Genomic DNA, 18743 nt, shown 5'->3' on the forward strand with positions numbered 1-18743 from the left:
AAATTTAATCAATTTATTATTTTACTTATATTTGAAGCAAATAAATTATTTTTTCGTCTAAAAGAATTATAAATCATAAAAAAAAAAGAATTATGAATAACAGAATACTAAAAAAAAATTTTAACGGGATACTTACTTAGTTAGATTAAGATGATTTTAATATATATTTTTTTAATTCTGAATTGATTTTAAGATGAAAATATGGATTAAAATTTCTTTATTTAAATTAAAATGATTTTAATGTAAAAATTTTTTGATTTTAAATTAATTTTTAAATGAAAATATGGATAAAATTGTGTTTAAAGATCTTAAATTGTTGATGTTAGAGATAAAGATGAAACAAATATTAGTTTTTTAAATTTAATTAAAAAATATTTTAATTAATTTCTCTATTGCTAATATTAGTAAATAAAAAAATGAAAAAAGTTATCAACTTAAAAACTATGAAGTTTCTCGAAAAGACGTAGCGTAGTTTCTCGCTACTTCCATTCCCATTCCAAAACTGCTTCGTTTTCTTCGTCTTTTCCTTCTCAGTCTCCTTCTCTTATCTTCCCTCTTCCATAAGGAATTCTCCATTAGGAACTTTCTAGAATTATTATAATTATAACCACAACCCCAACCCAACCAAATCCTTCCGTGCATCAAAATATCTCCCATTTTTGTTGGATAGCAGTTAATGCTATGGCTTCCCCACCGGTGGAGCAAAATGGTGAGACCACGCCTACTGTTGGAGACTCTCAAAGATCTATTCCGACGCCGTTTTTGACGAAAACCTATCAATTAGTTGATGATCACACCATTGATGATGTTATTTCTTGGAACGACGACGGATCCACCTTTGTCGTTTGGAACCCCACCGTTTTTGCCAGAGATTTGCTACCGAAGTATTTTAAACATAACAATTTTTCCAGTTTCGTTCGTCAGCTCAACACCTACGTATGTTACATTAAATATTTTGTTTTCGTTTGATTCATGAAGTTTTTTTTTTTTAAATTATTATTATTTGTTTATCTGTTTGTTTGTTTCCGATTGATAGGGATTCAAAAAAGTGGTACCTGATCGGTGGGAGTTTACGAACGAATGCTTTCGCAGAGGCGAGAAACAGCTTTTACGTGAAATTCAGCGACGAAAGATTTCAACAGTTGCGACGACATCGTCACCAGGTAGAGTAACGGCAGTTCCAGTGGCGAAACCGATGGTGTCGCCGTCGAATTCTGCGGAAGAACAAGTCACTTCGTCCAACTCATCTCCAGTGCGGCGAACCGCTCATCCTTGTGAACAAGCCTATGCTGAAATAATGGAAGAAAATAAGAAATTGAAGAAGGAAAATGTACAGTTAAATAAACAGCTGACGGAGATGAAGAATCTCTGCAATAATATATTCACAATGATGTCGAATTACGCCAGTGCTCAATCGTACACCGGTTATCAGGCGCTTGATCTGTTGCCGATGAAACGGTTATCCGGCGAGGAGGAGGTGAGTCCGAGGTTGTTCGGTGTGCCGATCGGTGTAAAACGCGCGAAGGTAGGCGAAGGTGCGGGAACGGAGGAGGACGAGACGCTGTTGAAGTTGCGACTGCCGGAGGCTCAGGCAGTGAAATCTGAACCGTTGGATTGCCAGAGAAGCGGTGATGATCACCGTAATCATCAAGACACGCCGTGGCTCCGGCAAAGTCACCGACCTAATCAGAGGGTCTGTAACTGATAATCTTTAGTCGCATAACACGCTGATCCGGTGATCACTAACAGTGTAATGCGGTGCCTGCCTGTAGAGGAATAGGCACGTGATTGCCGTGTCACGTGATTTGTGAAGTAGCTAGAATTTATTTTTCTTTTTTTTAATATTTGCATTCTAGGTAAAGTATTTAAGGGAAAAACTCAAACTTGATTCACATTGTGTTCTAACAATGGAATGAAAATCATTCTTATTTTGAGTAAATTAATACTCCCGTCTAAAGTTTTTCCGAATAACCTTTTCACCCCTTTCATATAAAATATTTTACATTTAAACCTAGAGATTTTTATTTGGTAGCTTTTTTTCAACATGAAAACTTGCATTTATATTTTTGAATCCCTAGCATCTATTGGATCTCATTGTCATTGTTACTGTTGATAAAGCTACGTTTTGGAGTAAGAGATTCAACGAAGAGATATCGAGCCAATGAATCAGAAATAGAGATCGATATCTTTTGTGCGTCGGAAAATTAAATTAATGTTTGGAAAAGATTGTCACCGGTTTGCAATTGAATGTGAAGATGAAAGAAAATAAGAGTGAAAGTTTTAACATAATTTAATATTTAAAATTTTAATTAAATTTGTATGAAATCGGGATTACATAAGAAATAGGAATAAAACTATAATTTAATTTCTTAAATAGAGTTAATGTTAGAAAATAAAATATTATTTTTATCAGGTAAAAACTTGATTTTTAGCCAAATCTTGGGTGAGAAATGTAATTTACTCTTTTTTAATATATCATTGTGATTTTTTTCTTTTAATGGGTTTTTCAAATTATAATTAAATTATTTATCCAAATATAACGTGATAATAGAAGAAAGTGGGGAGTTGATATATTGGAAGGAATTAAATAAAATAATAATGATAATTGTAAATAGAGGAATAAAATTAAAAAGACAAAAATTGAAGTAAAAGGAAGGAGAATTAAAAGACAGAAACAGAAATCTGGAAAAGTAATTAGGAGAGTGATTATGCGTTAATTGAGGAGAAAATATTGTGTGTATTATTATCTAAAATACAAGTGATGGAAGGGATTTATATGACACTTCTATGCCACCGTTATAGCGCAAAAAATTGACTAACACCCTTTGCCTTAAATACGTTCGTACAACACATTAATTGATTTTGTTTCTAACGAAATATATTTGTGTCTAATAAATCAACACATTTAATCACAAGTCTCCTATCATTTATTATTTTCACATTTGGTGGAAAGTCATCTTATATGTAACATTCCCCTTTAGATTTTTACCACCTATCAATAATTATATTAATATTACCAAGAAAAAACCAGTGAAATAAAAATCAAAACAAAAGAACATAATTACTTAATGTCTTATAAAGTGGGATTGGACGTATTAAAACTGTCTTATTAAAAACTCTACTAGAAAAACCCAATGAGACAACCTAATGAAGGAAAAAAAGATTGCATTGTCCATTTTGTCTAAAATGTGATAAACTTACAAAATTTACTCTCTCTGATAAATGTTCTCCCTGTTTTTAGTATGATTAATTTGGTTACCTTTTGAGTCGTTATATACTGATGTTATATACTAACTTTTCAAATGTTATTGTCAGTAATGTTTTAGTGAGCAAATTTGTAAAATTCTCACTCAATCTTATTTGTTTGACATCAATCTTTGAGCTCTAATAGAGCTCATGAGTGTAAAAAACTTCGATAACATATATTTGATTTTGTCTCTTTTAATGTTTCCACCTTTAATTTCAATAATACATATTGTATTGTCTTCTTATAATATGAAAAAAATATTTGTTGTAAAAATAAAATTGTATGTATTCTGAATATGATGGATGATAGATTGTAACTTTTTAGTTTATATTCGGAATATAATAGGTGACAAAAAGTTTTAATATAATTTAATATTTAAAGTTTTAATTAAATTTTTATGAAACTGGGATTACATAAGAAACAGGAATAAAACTATAATTTAATTTCTTCAATAGAGTTTATTTTAGATAAGAAAATATTATTTTTATCAGGTAAAAACGAGATTTTAAGCCAAATCTTGGGTGAGAAAGTAATTTACTCTTTTTTTCTATATAATTTTCTTTTATTTCAATGGGTTTTTTAAATTATAATTAAATTATTTATCCAAATATGACGCGACAATAGAAGAAAGTTGGGAGTTAATATTTTGGAAGGAATTAAACTCTGAAAAAATGTCTGAGAAATTTAAGGGATTGTCAAGGAATAGGATCCAACTTGGACCTATCCGTCATATGGGAATTATCTCATTTTAAATGTGAGTTGGGTTAAAAAAAATAAAATAATACAATACAATACAGTCCAATACAAACTCAATGATTGCCTAGAAGATAGTGTGGAGTGTGGAACTCTCCGCCCTGGAAATTTCTAAGCTCTTGGCCAAGGGGGATTATGTTAGACTAGTCCATTCTTTCGGCCAAAAGGATAAAGAGAAAATTAAAATTAGGCAATTGTCGGTGTATATATATATATATATATATACAAAACAATAATAAAAGTGTTTAAAATATTTTAAAAAATAATAATATGTTAATTAAAATTTTTAATTATTTTATTATTTAAAAATAATATTATATTATATAAAATGATATTTAATATATAATATATAATATAAAAATTAAATTTTTAAAAAAAGATATGATATAAGATTGGATATTTTAACCTTACTTTTAAAGTGACGTTGGTGATGACGTATTTGAGCAACTGGTCGCTCATCATTGCGAAGCTGGAAGTTGCCTTGCTTAAAGGAAATTGCGCTAGATTAGAGGTCAAGATTTGCGGCTGCGATCTGGATTTAGGGTCATTCTGGTGAGGGTTCCATTCAGTCCTGTGTAAAACCCATATTTATAGGGTGGAAAACTCAAAATCTTATTTATTATTTAATATTTGTAAAAATATTTAAAAATTTTTTTTTATAAATAAACTAAAATAACGGTTACAGGGATGCCTTTTTTAGCACCATTTTAATACCAAATCAAACTAAAACTCAATTCCTTCCAAATGAATTAAATTTAAATTTGAATTTGATTTTATTCAAATTAAACTCGGTTCGATTCAACTCTAACTATAATATTATAACAGCCCCCGGTCCGGGTCAAGGCCCAATCTCATTCTAAGAAACATTGCACTTGGAAGGCTTTCCTCTAGCAATTTTGATCACCGATGGATCTCTAAAGCCTTAAACAAGCTGAACACAAAGTTCAAGCTTACTAAGAGGGCAATCACGAAACTAGAAAATAAACATGAATTTTAGGCTAAATTGTGATTTAGATTAGCAAGGAGGAACACTTAACTAAAAGCTTTACAGTCATTATAACATTATAATTCTGTTAATCTCCAAATCCCAATAACACAAACAAACTCTACTCAGTCATCTTTGATTGCTTTCAGGAACTTCAATGCTTGAAGCATGGTTGGCCTATTAGCAGGATTCTCAGAGAGGCATACAGCAGCAATCTGCAGCACTTGAAGCATCATTGGCTTTGAATCTGCATTGAGGATGGTAGGATCCAGAACATCAGCAGCCTGCCCTTTCTTCATCTTCTGAAGCACCCATCCGACCAAATTGCCGCCTTCTTTCTCTTTGAAGTCAGGCCCAGTTGGCTCTTTCCCAGTCACCAACTCAAGCAGTATCACTCCAAAGCTATAAACATCTCCTCGTGTTGTTGATCTTCCACTCTGTCCATACTCGGGAGGAATGTAACCAAATGTTCCAGCAATGTCGGTGCTGACATGGGTTTCACAAGCACTTATCAATCTTGCTAGCCCAAAGTCAGCAACTTTTGCCTCAAAGTCTTCATTAAGCAAGATGTTGCTGGCTTTAATATCCCGGTGGATGATGTGGGGGATGAAACCATGGTGAAGAAAAGCTAGCCCTTGAGCAGCACCGCATGCGATTTTGTAACGTTTCGGCCAATCGAGTACTTCTAGAGCTCCAGTCCGGTTCCTTAGCCAAAGATCCAAGCTCCCATTTACCATGTATTCATAAACAAGGACCTTCTCCTCACCATATGAGCAGTATCCTAGCAATGGCACAAGATTTTGGTGTTTCACTTTGCCCAAGGTTTCCATTTCAGCAACGAATTCTCGGTTACCCTGTGTTTTAGCCTGGCTTAACTTCTTAACTGCAACATTTTTCTCATCGGGCAAAGTGGCTTTGTATACGGTTCCAAAACCACCGTCTCCAATTATGTTTGTCTTGCAGAAGTTGTTCGTGGCTTCAAGAATATCAACCAAAGTTAATTTCAGAAGAGGCTGCTCAAATGTAGCAATATTGATGCTCAAAGGCTCCTTGGATCTACTGCTACTCAACAAATAGAGATCTTGATCTATGAAACAATTTAGCTTGCTTTCCTCAATATCCTCAGGATCATTTTGCCTGCAGTTTCTTCTAATCCATTTCCGCAGAGCATATACTACAGTTAAAATGATCAATGCACTTCCGACCACAATTCCAGCAAGTCCCCAAGCATTTAATAGCGCTGATTTATCAAGGGTTTTGATCTTGCAATCTAAACCTATGACACTCCCGCAAAGATCTTTGTTCCCAGCAAGAGCAATTTTTGATAGGTTTTGGCAAATACCACTTCTAGGAACCATCCCTTCCAATCTATTGTCTGCTAAATTCAGGTATTGCAGATTAAGCAAATGGCACATCTTCTCCGGAATCTGCCCGGATAGCTTGTTCCTTGAAACATCAAAGTATTCCAGTTGCATCAGGTTACCAAGCTCCGGAGGAATCTCTCCTGTAAACTTATTTTCATGAAGATCCAAATTCATTAGGTAGGAAAGGTTGCCCACAGACCGTGGCAGGGTGCCATCAAAGAAATTATTACTCAAGTTCATTGTTTCAATCCTCCAAGCCATTATTGAATTCGAGAAGAGCCCATCAAGCGGGCCAGAAAGACTATTCTGCTGAACATAAAGCCCCACAAGGTTCTGCATCTGTGGCAGTGATGCAGGGAGCTCACCATCAAGTTTGTTGTAACTTAAATCCAAGTGAGTAAGCCCTGTCAAGTTACCAAATCCAGTTGGAATTGAACCGGACAACTTATTGCCAGTCAAATTTAGTTTTACCAAACTACCCAAACGACCTAAGCTACCAGGGATGGAGCCTGTAAGCTGGTTATTCGCCAAATACAACCCTTGCAGCTTAAGGGAGTCACCAAATTCAGGTGGAATGGAACCTGTTAAAAGATTCCCAGACAAATCCAAGGTTGTAAGATTTGTTAGTCGAGAAAGTGATCCTGGAATCTCACCAGAGAGCATATTATTATTGAGCAAAAGATCCACCACCACAATGCAATTCCCAAGCTCTTCAGGAATTAAACCAGACAACCTATTATTCGACAAGTCAAATACTCCATGGTGCTGGATGAAGCTTAAATCAGGCATGCTAGTCTGACGAAAATATGAAGACACCTTTGAAGGAATTGAGCCGGATAGACTATTGTGCGCAAGAACCAAGCACTGTAACTGGGCCAAGTCTGCAATCCGTTCAGGAATAGAACCACTGAAATTATTGTTTCCCAGATCCAATGTGGTAAGTGCAATGCAGTCCCCAAGCTCATCAGGAATGCTCCCTTCAAAGAAATTCGAGTTCAAATTCAGAAAAGAAAGACCTGTGAGATTTCTGATCTCCTTTGGTATAAGCCCCTTCAACATGTTGTTACTAAGAACAAGCCTCTCCAATGTAACTGCATTACCAATCTCGGCAGGAAGAGAACCCTCTAACATATTATTTGCTGCAGAAAACTCCATCAAACTCATTGAATTCCACAGACTCACCGGTAAAACGCCAGTGAAATTGTTAGAATCAAGATCAAGAACCATCAATGGAAGCTTAGATAGATATTCAGGTATGGAACCCTTAATTTTATTACTAACCAAAACCAACTGGGTGAGGTTAGTACACCTGACAAAAACATCTTCAATCGTCCCTGAAAGAAAATTCCCATCCAGATCAATTTCCACAAGGGACTCTGAATTACACAATTCTCTCGGTATTGAACCAGTCAGAAAGTTATTGCTTAAACTGAGGTGCTTCAACATGGAACAATTTCCAAGCTCAGGTGGGATTTTGCCTATAAGCCGATTGCTGGAGAGCAAAAGAGAATCCACTTCCTTCCACTTCCCAAGCCAAGAAGGCAATAGCCCAGAAAGCTCATTTTTTTCAGCAGAAAATGTTAAGATCGGAAGCTCTGAAAGCTCCTCAGGCAAATACCCGGTTAATGAATTAAAAGAAAGCATCAAAGTCTTCAAATTCTTGCAGTTGCCAAGCTCGACTGGTATAGAACCATTCAGCTCAGTATAAACAAGGTTAAGTATACTCAAATTCTGCAATTTCCCAATAGATTTTGGGATTTGACATTTCAATGGGTTGTATGAAAGATCAAGTTTACTTAAAGACTTCAACCTGGACAGCTCTTCGGGTAAAGGTCCTGTTATTGAACAAGAAGGTGAAAAAAGGGTTTCAAGAAGTGAAAGTTGGCCAATTTCTGCTGGTAACTGTCCAGTAAAAAGGTTTACACCAAGGTAAAGATCAGTGAGGTTTTTCAAGTTCCCAATTTCAGGAGGAATATAACCAGACAGGGAGTTATTTGAAACATCTAGAGAAACCAAAGACTGTAAATTTTTTAAGAGAGTTACAGGGAGAGAACCTGAGAGAAGATTATTACCCAAGTCCAAAAACTGCAGTTGAGTCAACTCGCCGAGTTGACTCGGTATGTTCCCAGTCAATGCATTTGTGGACAAATCGAGGGTTTTTAGCCGTTTCAGTTTCCCAAGCTCAGGTGGGATTTTCCCGGAAAAATAATTTAGGCCGAGTTCAAGGGTTTCAAGCTGATTCAACTCACCAAGTTCACTGGGGACAGAACCTGACAATTGATTTTCACCGAGCGACAGCTGTTTAAGCCGCTTTAGGCTCGATATCCGTGGAGGGATTTTTTCATAGAAACAGTTCGAAGAGAGGTCAAGAACCGTCAGACTGGTTAACGCGAAGAGCGAAGGAGAGAGACGACCTTCAAGCAGAAGAGCAGAAAGAGAGAGTGAGACGACTCGATCGAGTTCGCAAGTTACTCCAACCCAGTTGCAATGCGGGGTCGTTTCATTCCATGAGTAAAGCACTCGAGGATTTTCAAGAGAGTTTTTGAAAGAAACCAGAGCTTCTCTTTCTGGGTTTACCTCGGCAATAACATTGCAAGTTGCAAAAGCAGCACAAAACAACACAAGCAACATTACCAAAACAGACGCCATTTTCGTTACAGAGAGAAAGAGGAAAACTTAACAGCAGGAAATGAAAAAGAAATCACATTTACAGGTAAAGAAAGTAGAAGAAGAAGTTTAAGCGCCATAGCTATGAAGCTATCGCATGTAAGAAAGAGAGGGTGGCAATTGAAGTTTGTTTAGTGTCAGAACGGAGCACGCAACTCACGTGGCTTCATCAACTTTTTACCTTACTGTAACGCCATGCCAATTGTTCTTCCTTCCCTATAGGGGTAGATTCCATCATAGCCGCGAATATATAATATTCGTCTTAAAGTTTGAAGGAAAGGGGTCAATGCGAAGCGAACGAATTCGAAAATCTTTTGATTTGAGTTTAATTCATATAAGATATAGGTTAGCTTGTGTTTATTAAACCGAAATTAAGAATATTTTAAGTTTAATTTAAATAAAAAATAGTTTAACTTACTCTAATTCGAGTTTAATTTAAATTCATAACTCAAATTTACTATTTAGATTTGTAACTCGTATTCACGATGAATTGACAAAAACAATATCATTTTACTTAATAATGGATGAAATGACATCATTTTGTTAATGATCTATTAATTTAAGTCACGAATGCTACACAAACTAAGTCACAATTTTGAACATTGAATTTGAGTCAAATAAAGTCAAACTTCTAACTCAAATTCTACTCACTTTTATAAACACATTGATTCTCCCAATTCGAATTTGGTTTAAATTTAAATTAAATAAATTCATATAAAATTAAATCAAACCGAATTGGTTCTTGAGACCGAGCCAATTCATTGATATTCTAATTTAGTCTGATAATGAGAAAACTTTATTTGAATGAGACTATTCTTCAAGAATTGAGTTGACTATATTAAACAGGTTAAACCTCGAGCCTATTGACAATTTTACAATCACTATACTAAATAAGTGAAGAGTTAGTTTTATCTTGATTCTAAGTGTTTTTACTCGAGGATTCTAAGTATTAAACCACTCAAACGATTCATAAAGAACATCATAATTGAATCACGTATTATATTGTGTATCAAAAATTTAAATTTTTGTATCATGTATAAGTATCATATCATATCATATCATATAATATAATTTTTAACAAATAAAATAATAAAAATATTTAATTATTATACCATTCTTTTAAAAAATATCATAAAAATTTTAAAATTTTATTTATATATTTATTATATGAATATTTTTAAAAATATATCAATTTATATTTATATAAATATTTTATTTTATTAATTTAATATATTGGATAATATTTATTATTTTATATCTATTTAATATTTGTTGTTTGTGGTAGAGACTAATAACTATGATGGAGAATCCTCAAAAGTTTTGATCCAGCCCTGTAGGCTACAAACAAATCCCTAAATAAAGGGACTGTACTATTTCGTATTGTGAATAACAAGGGACGGGACTAATTTTATTTAATATTTAGAAAAGCAAACCGCACTTCTCAGAATCCGGTTCTTGTCTCTCGCATTATTTATTTGTCTTCTTCTATTTTATCATTTCTTAAAAGAGCTCAATTTTGCTTTATAGGACAGTGGCTTGTTTGTTGAGAAGGAGATGTGACACATGATGCCCAACTTTATAATATATACATATATATGTATATAAAATTAAATTAAAAAAAAGGGGAATACTAAGTAAACCCAAACCAAGATTAAAATATTTTAATATTTTAAATTCAAACTCAAGTAGACAATAATTGAATCGAGCTCAATTTGATATACGTCAAGTCACCAACCATTTGTGAACAACTCAACATGTGGATGCGAGTGTCTGTGCATATACATGTGATAAAAAAACGAAAAAAAACACAATGATGAATGGTGTATATGACCAAAAAACATCAAACATAACTCAAGACTGATATTAATACCGGTATTAGACATATCCAAGAGCCAATTTGACGAAAAAACATGACCCACAAATTTATGGGTCGTGCCAAGGGTCTTAGGGTCCAATTTGATTTGTCTAATATATACATATATATATATATATATATATATATATATATATATTGCAGGTCACTAAAGGCCTAAGGAGACATGCCTAAGAGCCTTGGGTTGTACCCTTAACATTGTCATGTCTAAGGCAATGTAGTCTGCCCTTTCTTGGGCCATGATACAACACAATTCATGAGTTTAACGAGCCATGCCTAATATAACCTAATATAATATAAAATTGTAAACTTAAATAGCTATTTAATAAAATTATCTGTATACATAATAAATATAAATTTATGTATAAATAAATAATATTTAATTATATAATAATATATTATTATTTATATATAAATTTATATTTATTATTTATATATATAATATTACACATATTTATTATTCTTATATGTAAAAAAATTTAGTTATTGTTTTTTTAATTCAACCCCTTTTCTTGTTGAAGTTCCAATATGAGAGGGCAATTAAAAAAAGGAACAATTCAAAGCTGACAAGTGCAAATACGAGATAGGGGCTAGGGCCTACAAAATCACAGAATTTAACCTGTAATGTAACAGAATAAGTGGTCCCATAAAAACGGGGGGCCCACAAAAGAAGTAGGTATGCCAGTGCATCCTGGCTGAGGCCGCTCAGGTCCACGTATTATTGGGGTTCAGGAATTTATGGAACACAAGGGACTAGTCAGCTAGTCAGCTCAATTTGCTGGAGTCCAACATCATAAATTCCAAATTCCCAATACTACCCCTAGCCTAGAAACAGGATTGAACTTAAAAGAAACAGCATGGCTTGATTTTAAAAGGGTTGATTTAGTAATTTTGTTTTGACTGGGCATGTAAGGAAATGAGCTGTCTCATCCAAAGCAGCATATCAAGAATTTCTTCTCCTTGTGGTGGTCCTTCTTCCCGCCGAGCTGGCTTTTGCTTTGACTTGTCATTTCTATTTTGGCCTTCATTTCAAATTCTAAATCTTCCCAATATTCATTTTGGTAGGGGTAGATTTTTATTCTGTCTGATTTCGAAAACTTTACTTGGCTAAATCTGGTATAAATTTATTTAACTTAAATTTAAATCGAATTTAAATTAAAAGATATGATTTATTTTTTAAATTAAATCGAATTCAAAAAAGTGGGCATTATATCTGGTTCATTCCAAGTATAACTCAAATTTATAATTTAAATTCAAAAATTGAGTTTAACTAAAATTCATTATTCAAATATGTGATTTAGATTCGTGACTCATTTACAAAACAATATCATTTGACTTATAATTAGATAAAAAAACATCATTTCGTTAATGAATTATAAATTCAAATGACAAATTCAAATCATGAATTCGATCTGAACCAAATTATTAGAATAAAGTTTCAACCTCACTAAATTTTGGTTCAAAGAACTTAAGTCAAACTCGAATTAAACTATTTTTTATTCGAACTGAAGTTGAATAAGAGTGTGTTTAGACTCAAATGAGCTAATTTCAAGTTAGAGTTCACTTCTTAGATGATATTATTTACCTCTTTTATAGTTCTGATAATATTATATATCAATTCGAATAAATTTAAATTTGAGAACATAGATTCAATATGAGTTCAAACTGATCTTAAATCTGCTAGGATCAAATCCACCCCTAATTTTTAGGGTTTCTAGCTATTGACCAATGAAGTCTTTATCTATGCTTAAAAATGAGATTACTTTAGATATTTATTTATTTATTTTAACAAAAAATCACATCCAAATTAAATTATTATATTAAATTAGAATTAATCATTAAACATTATATATTATTATAGGAGACTTAAATTTATACACCTCTATATATATATATATATATATATATATATATATATATATATATATCAATAAAATTATGTATATTTATTTTTAATATATAATTTATATATAAAAATGACGTGTTATTACGTGATTAGATGTTTTTATTTATTATATAATAACATATGTTTTAAAATCAACTAATTATATGATGATATATCATTATATATATAAATTATATATAAAAAATAGATACATATAATATATATATATATATATATATATATATATATATATATATATATATATATATATATATATATATATATATATATAAAAGAAAAGAATTTGGCAGCTTTCAAAATTAAAGTGAGACTTTATATATATATATATATATATATAAACATAATTCAAGGCTGCAACTGATTGTTCTTGAGAAAAATCTTGGTTTGTTGTCCCATTGGGCACAGCATCTCTGTGAAGAAAGAGTACGGCAGATGCCTTATTTTGTTACAGTATTATTATGCTCAACTGAATCCTCCTCAGTAAAAGCTTCATTATCGCACCATGTGCCCATTTCAGACTTTCACAGTTTTGAATTTTTATTTTGATTCTGAATTTATTTTAGAAAAATGTAAAAGTGGTTTAGGTCTAGGGTTTACTCATTGTATTGATACAAGTACTAGTCGAAATTAGGGTTGGACATTTGCTGGGTTGAGTCAGTTTGCATTCATATGGGTTGACTTTGAGTTAAATGCAAGTTAGGATTCTTGGCTCATTTAAAAACTAGATCAAACTCATATTGAGAGAAGTTTGGTTTAGTCTAATTCGTAAACCAATCGTTTGGCTCAATTCTATTTGAGTTAAGAGTGAATTAGAATCGAACAGAATTCAATCAATATTTAAAAGACATTATTCTAATTAGGTCAAAAGACTTATTCCCACCTAAGGTATAGTGAATTTTTAGATTCTCACCCATCAGCTTTTAAAAACTTAAGATTCATAGATTTCGTTAAATACAAACGTCATCGACCCAATATTGAACACCAAAGGGAGAGATGACACCAGGAGGGAGAGAGATCAGCCATCGTTGGCCAAAAATTTGTTAGTGAAATTGGAAACCCTAGGTAGGGGAGAAAATGTCACTTTTCAAAGTTTAATTTTGGATGAAATTGTTAGTTTTTTAAATTAATAGGTAAAATGATATAAATATTAAATATTATTGCTAAATGATGATTTTGCCCTTAATCTTAACTTAATTTTGGAGGATAGGTGTTAGTTTTCTAAACCATGAGTGGGTATTTAGGTTTTTGAAAGTTGATAGTAGGAATTTGAAAATTTACTTTACCTTAGGTGGGAATAAGTCTTTTGGCCTTTTAATTATTATTAAAACAAACTATGAATCAAAACCACACAAACAAACCATAAAGTCGAACCACAACAACAACCCACAAAAATAAGTTGAGTTTTGAGCTTTAACCTTCCACCCCTAATCGAATTTAAACTTCCCTAAATCTTGACTCTTGTTCATTAAGCCGAGCTTGAGTCATCCTATTATGCATCCAAGTTAAACAAGAACCAACCCATGATTTTGACTCAATTTCTAAGTCTATTTGAAATTGGAGGTTCAATTGCACAATCAATTCAAGAAATTTTATGAGGAACACTATACATTATTATCATATAACTGAGTATCATTTTATCTTTAATTCAAAATTATTGTATTATATAACAACACATTATATGCGTACCCAATTAAGTACTCAAAAATTGGATGCACATAATTTTATTGATATTTTTCAAAGAAACATTACTTCAATCAGTACATTCATTCAAAACTAAATCGATCATACTAAACAAGTAAAATTTAAGGCCCAACGTGAATTATTTGTATTATAAACATGTCGTTTCAAATTTTTGAATTCAGAACGTATTAAAAGTGCATTTTATACGTTTCATGTATTAAATACATATTTTTATCTTTTTTTTTGTTTTCCATTTTTTATGAATTTTTTAAATACAAAAATATCTCTTATATTTTCAATTAATTATCATAATGTTCTAATTATATAAAACCAAAAACTCAATTTTTTGTTAACAAATCCCTAACTTCTCATGATAATTTTTGATAATGATTAAATCTTGTTTATATATTATATTTAATACTCAATTAGATACTTTACATTTAAACTGTTAACTGAAAAAATTATGAAAAGTATTAAAATTATTATTAATATCATCGTATTTTAAAAAATGTATTATTGATAATATATCATTTTAAACATATATATACGTTTCGTATCTTTTTTATATTCGAATTTTATAACTGTTTTTTTATAAATGTATTTGTTTCAATTTGTCATATTATAACTGCATAATTTATATATATATTTTTTTATTTATATATATTAACTAAAAATTTAATTTTAATATATTATTGATAAATTTCGGACCAATACTCTAGGGTTTCGGCATACCACTTTTGTCACTCCTACGAACGCCTACAAACTCAAATTTTTGTGGGTTCAGTTTAGGGCATCAGTTTTCAAGCGAAAAATGCATTAACTGAGGGTTATGCGTGCACGCTTTCAATGTTCAGAACAGGGAAAATGTTTAACTTATTATCATCAAAGTATTGAAACTCTAAACGATTGGTAAAATTAGAGAATTGAGATTGATTGTGATGTGACTTTGCCATTGCCTGACTGAAGAGAAACTGATCCCAAATTTACTTGTAAAATTTGGCATCATTTTTTATGGCTCCCCTGCTGAAACTGCTGCTTCCTTCTCTCTTAAGTGCAACCTGAAACTGGTAGTGGAAAATGATGGGGATTTGTGATGGGTTTTCTCTTTAATGGCGGAACTGAAAGTGCTTTGGGTTAAGAGAAAAGAGGGTTATTTTGGTTGCTTTTGTCTTTATTAGTTGCTTGGAGCAGCTGGGTGTTTATTTAATTCTCTGTCTCAGGTAAGACTTAACTTCTGTGTCTGCTCTTTCAGGTTCATTTGGATCTGCAAAATGAAGCTGCCGTAAGATTTCTTATTCAAATATTTACCCATAGAATTAGAAAATATATGATTCCAAATCTGGATGGCAAAGGATAGGTAAGGGATAATAATTTAATTCTCGTATCTATCTTCAAAAAAAAAAAACCCTTTTCTCATTTCAATCCCGTCCTAATACAGAAATAATGAGAGGGAAACCCTGTCACCTCTTCACAGGACAATTTTTTTTTTCTTCCTCTTTGTTCTCTCCGGGAAAATTTCCCTCACCTTTTTCTTTTTATTCGTTGTTTAAAAATAATAAAATATTTATAAACGGTTAAAAAATATTTATAATAATTTAAAACTTTTAAAATAATTAATATTTAATAGTTTAAAATATTTATAAAAAAATAGATAAAAAGATGACATATAAGAAATATATTTATTTTTATTTTTATCTTATATTTAATTATAGAGATTTCGACTATTTCTATCTCCTCTCTCCGTTTGAGAAGAGATGGCGGAAGACTCGGTTTAAAAGGCCGAATTGCAATCCCTGCTTTCGTTGGAAATTTGCCATGGCCTTGTTAATGGTGAACACTGAACAGAGGCTCTTCTGGGCTTTTACCCAATGCATCATGTCATGAAAGCAATGTTGGGTTGGGCCATGGTCTCCTCAAAAGGAATTCTTGACCCACAAAGTTAATTGTTTCTGAGTTCTTGAACTAAACTTTAGAGTATAGCACATGGAAATATTATTTTGAATTGGCACAACTATGGTTAGGATTGGGTTTAAATCGAGCATATTTGACTTTAAATTTAGTTCAAACGAGTGCTCAAATAAATTTAAGTTCAAATTTAAGTCTAGAAACTCAATATTTTTGAGTTAAAAAAACCAGTAAACTTAAAAAAGTTGATATAAAATGACATTATTTTGATTAGTATACATTAAAATAACATCATTTTAATAATGTGTTAAGCTAAAAATTCGATTCAAGCTCAAACTAAGTTTCATGCAAATCAAATTGAGTTCAAACTTGATTTGATTTGAATACAATCTTAAGTATGATCATGTTTAAATACTTGATAAATACTTAATAAAAATATAATAAAATAAATCAAAATTTTAATTTTAATATATCATTAGGTTTCAAACTAGACGTGTCATGTTTGCCCTAATTAAGCTCAGGGTGGAAGAAAATTGAGTTGCATGAGTCAAAGAGCATTAGGAAAGAGAAAACAGTTTCTGACTGTATTTAACTAGGTTTATTTCATCAAGATATTTTATTGTTTCTCTATCAAAACGTGTCAAATTCAGAATGGGTTCTTTCACTAACTGGCTATTTTTGTTGAAATTCCTCTTGTTCTTCACTTTCGTGCTTCAAAAAGTATACCTAAAATTCAGACCAATATCAACTGGATGCTAAAGTTTTTCATAATTTATTTGGCAGCCAATGATTCCCCCAAGAAGGTCAACGTACCTTTAGTATATGTTAAGGTTCGTTGGAGAATATTTGTTCATTAATTTTTTTTAGATTGATTGTCAGTTTCCCCCTCAAACTTTGATGAAATAACATTTTTCTAATATCTATTTAAAAAGTTTATTTTTTCTCTGTTAAAACTTATTTAAAAGTTTTTTTTTTATAAAATTAGTGAAAAATTCATATACTATCTATCTTTGTTGATGATATATTATTTAAAAATTTTAATTTATCTGATATAGTATCATAATTTTGGACTAAAGTTTCAAAATTATTGATTTCAATGAGATATAGGCAAAATTCAAACATAGAGAAATATCGTTCTTAAATTGGTAAACAATGATAGGATGCCAAATTTCATAGTTGAGTTGCTCCCTCACCCTCGATGTCGATCTTGAAAATCCAAAATCAGAAGTGTGCACATAAGGGAAATATGGTAATTAGATTTCACATTACCTGTCACATCATATTAGTAATAAAAAATAATCGGAAACAAACATTGAAGAATAAGATTAACTAATTTGTGGCACGTGTTTGAAATTGCAATGCTTTATTATAATAAGATTATGTGTATCTATTTTTAAGTACTTAATAATACTCTATTATATACCCAATTATGAGTTTCTAAATAAATACTTAGATAATACGTCATCATATAATTACAAATTTTTAAATTAAATATAAAATAAAATTCAATCATATAATAATACATCGTTTGGATACCCCAATTATGACCACGTGATTTAATTACATTAAGTCGGGGTGGATACAAACCGGGTTGGGCCCGAACACCCCATGGTTTGAGTTTGGTTCGAATAAAAAATGATCCGGTTCTAATTCAACTCAAGTTTATTGAGCCAAAATTAGGTCTGACTCGAGTTAAGCTTGAATAAAAAATAGTTCAATTTCGTTCAGTTGGTGTTCGGCTTGAATTCATAATTCGAATTTATGATTCAGATTTGTGGTTTAAATTTGTGATTCATCGATAAAACGACGTCATTTTATTCAAAGAATATTCAAAATTATTTATTCGAACCGAACCAAGTCAAAGATTTAAACTACTAATTTAAACTATGAATTTGAATTGACTCAAACTGAAAGTTGAACCAAATAGAATACCCCCCAGTTCGAGTTTGGTTTGGTTTAAAAAATACGTTAAATCTTTTTATTTAAATTTAAATCAAACAAACTTAAACCAAGCTGAATCGAATTGATTTGGCTCAGATCATATACAGGCTTAGCCTCTAGGGAGAGGTTGGGCTAATTGACAAAAATAAAACGAATGGAAAGACTTTGGAAAATATGCTTGGCGACTCCTTTTTGCCTCTCATCAGGAATTAATAAACCACAAATTTCCAAACTCAGTGATAAGATTTTTTATTTATAATTTTTCCTTTTCAAATGCAAGAAAGCATGCTCAGGAATGGAGAGAAGCACCTTAAAAGGTGAATTCCATTTGTCCAAAGATATTATAAAAAAGCAGAAAAAGTTGTATTCTTCATTCTCATTCTGCCAATAATGTTAAAGACGGGTTGGATTATACAGAAATT

At 31.6% G+C, this 18743-nt stretch overlaps 2 protein-coding genes across 2 annotated transcripts; one reads left to right on the plus strand and one right to left on the minus strand.

The window, feature by feature from the left end:
• Positions 1 to 484: 484 nt before the first annotated feature.
• LOC123226383 (heat stress transcription factor B-2a) lies at positions 485 to 1939 on the plus strand. The gene is made up of 2 exons (XM_044650894.1): positions 485 to 936; positions 1037 to 1939. Exons 1-2 carry the CDS (start codon positions 682 to 684, stop codon positions 1703 to 1705), a joined length of 924 nt encoding a protein of 307 aa, XP_044506829.1. The 5' UTR covers positions 485 to 681; the 3' UTR covers positions 1706 to 1939.
• Positions 1940 to 4792: 2853 nt separating this feature from the next.
• Positions 4793 to 9206, minus strand: LOC123225240 (leucine-rich repeat receptor protein kinase EMS1). The gene has a single exon (XM_044649152.1). It carries the CDS (start codon positions 8996 to 8998, stop codon positions 5111 to 5113), a length of 3888 nt encoding a protein of 1295 aa, XP_044505087.1. The 5' UTR covers positions 8999 to 9206; the 3' UTR covers positions 4793 to 5110.
• Between the last annotated feature and the right edge of the window lie 9537 nt (positions 9207 to 18743).

Source organism: Mangifera indica, chromosome 9 (assembly GCF_011075055.1).
Source record: "Mangifera indica cultivar Alphonso chromosome 9, CATAS_Mindica_2.1, whole genome shotgun sequence".
Classification (NCBI taxonomy): domain Eukaryota; kingdom Viridiplantae; phylum Streptophyta; class Magnoliopsida; order Sapindales; family Anacardiaceae; genus Mangifera; species Mangifera indica.

Bases quoted from the DNA above. Each gene is read 5' to 3' on its own strand.
- LOC123226383 (XM_044650894.1), top strand. From the start codon at position 682: ATGGCTTCCCCACCGGTGGAGCAAAATGGTGAGACCACGCCTACTGTT. The intron at 937-1,036 runs GTATGTTACATT...TCCGATTGATAG, and splicing joins TTCGTCAGCTCAACACCTAC to GGATTCAAAAAAGTGGTACC.
- LOC123225240 (XM_044649152.1), bottom strand. From the start codon at position 8,998: ATGGCGTCTGTTTTGGTAATGTTGCTTGTGTTGTTTTGTGCTGCTTTT.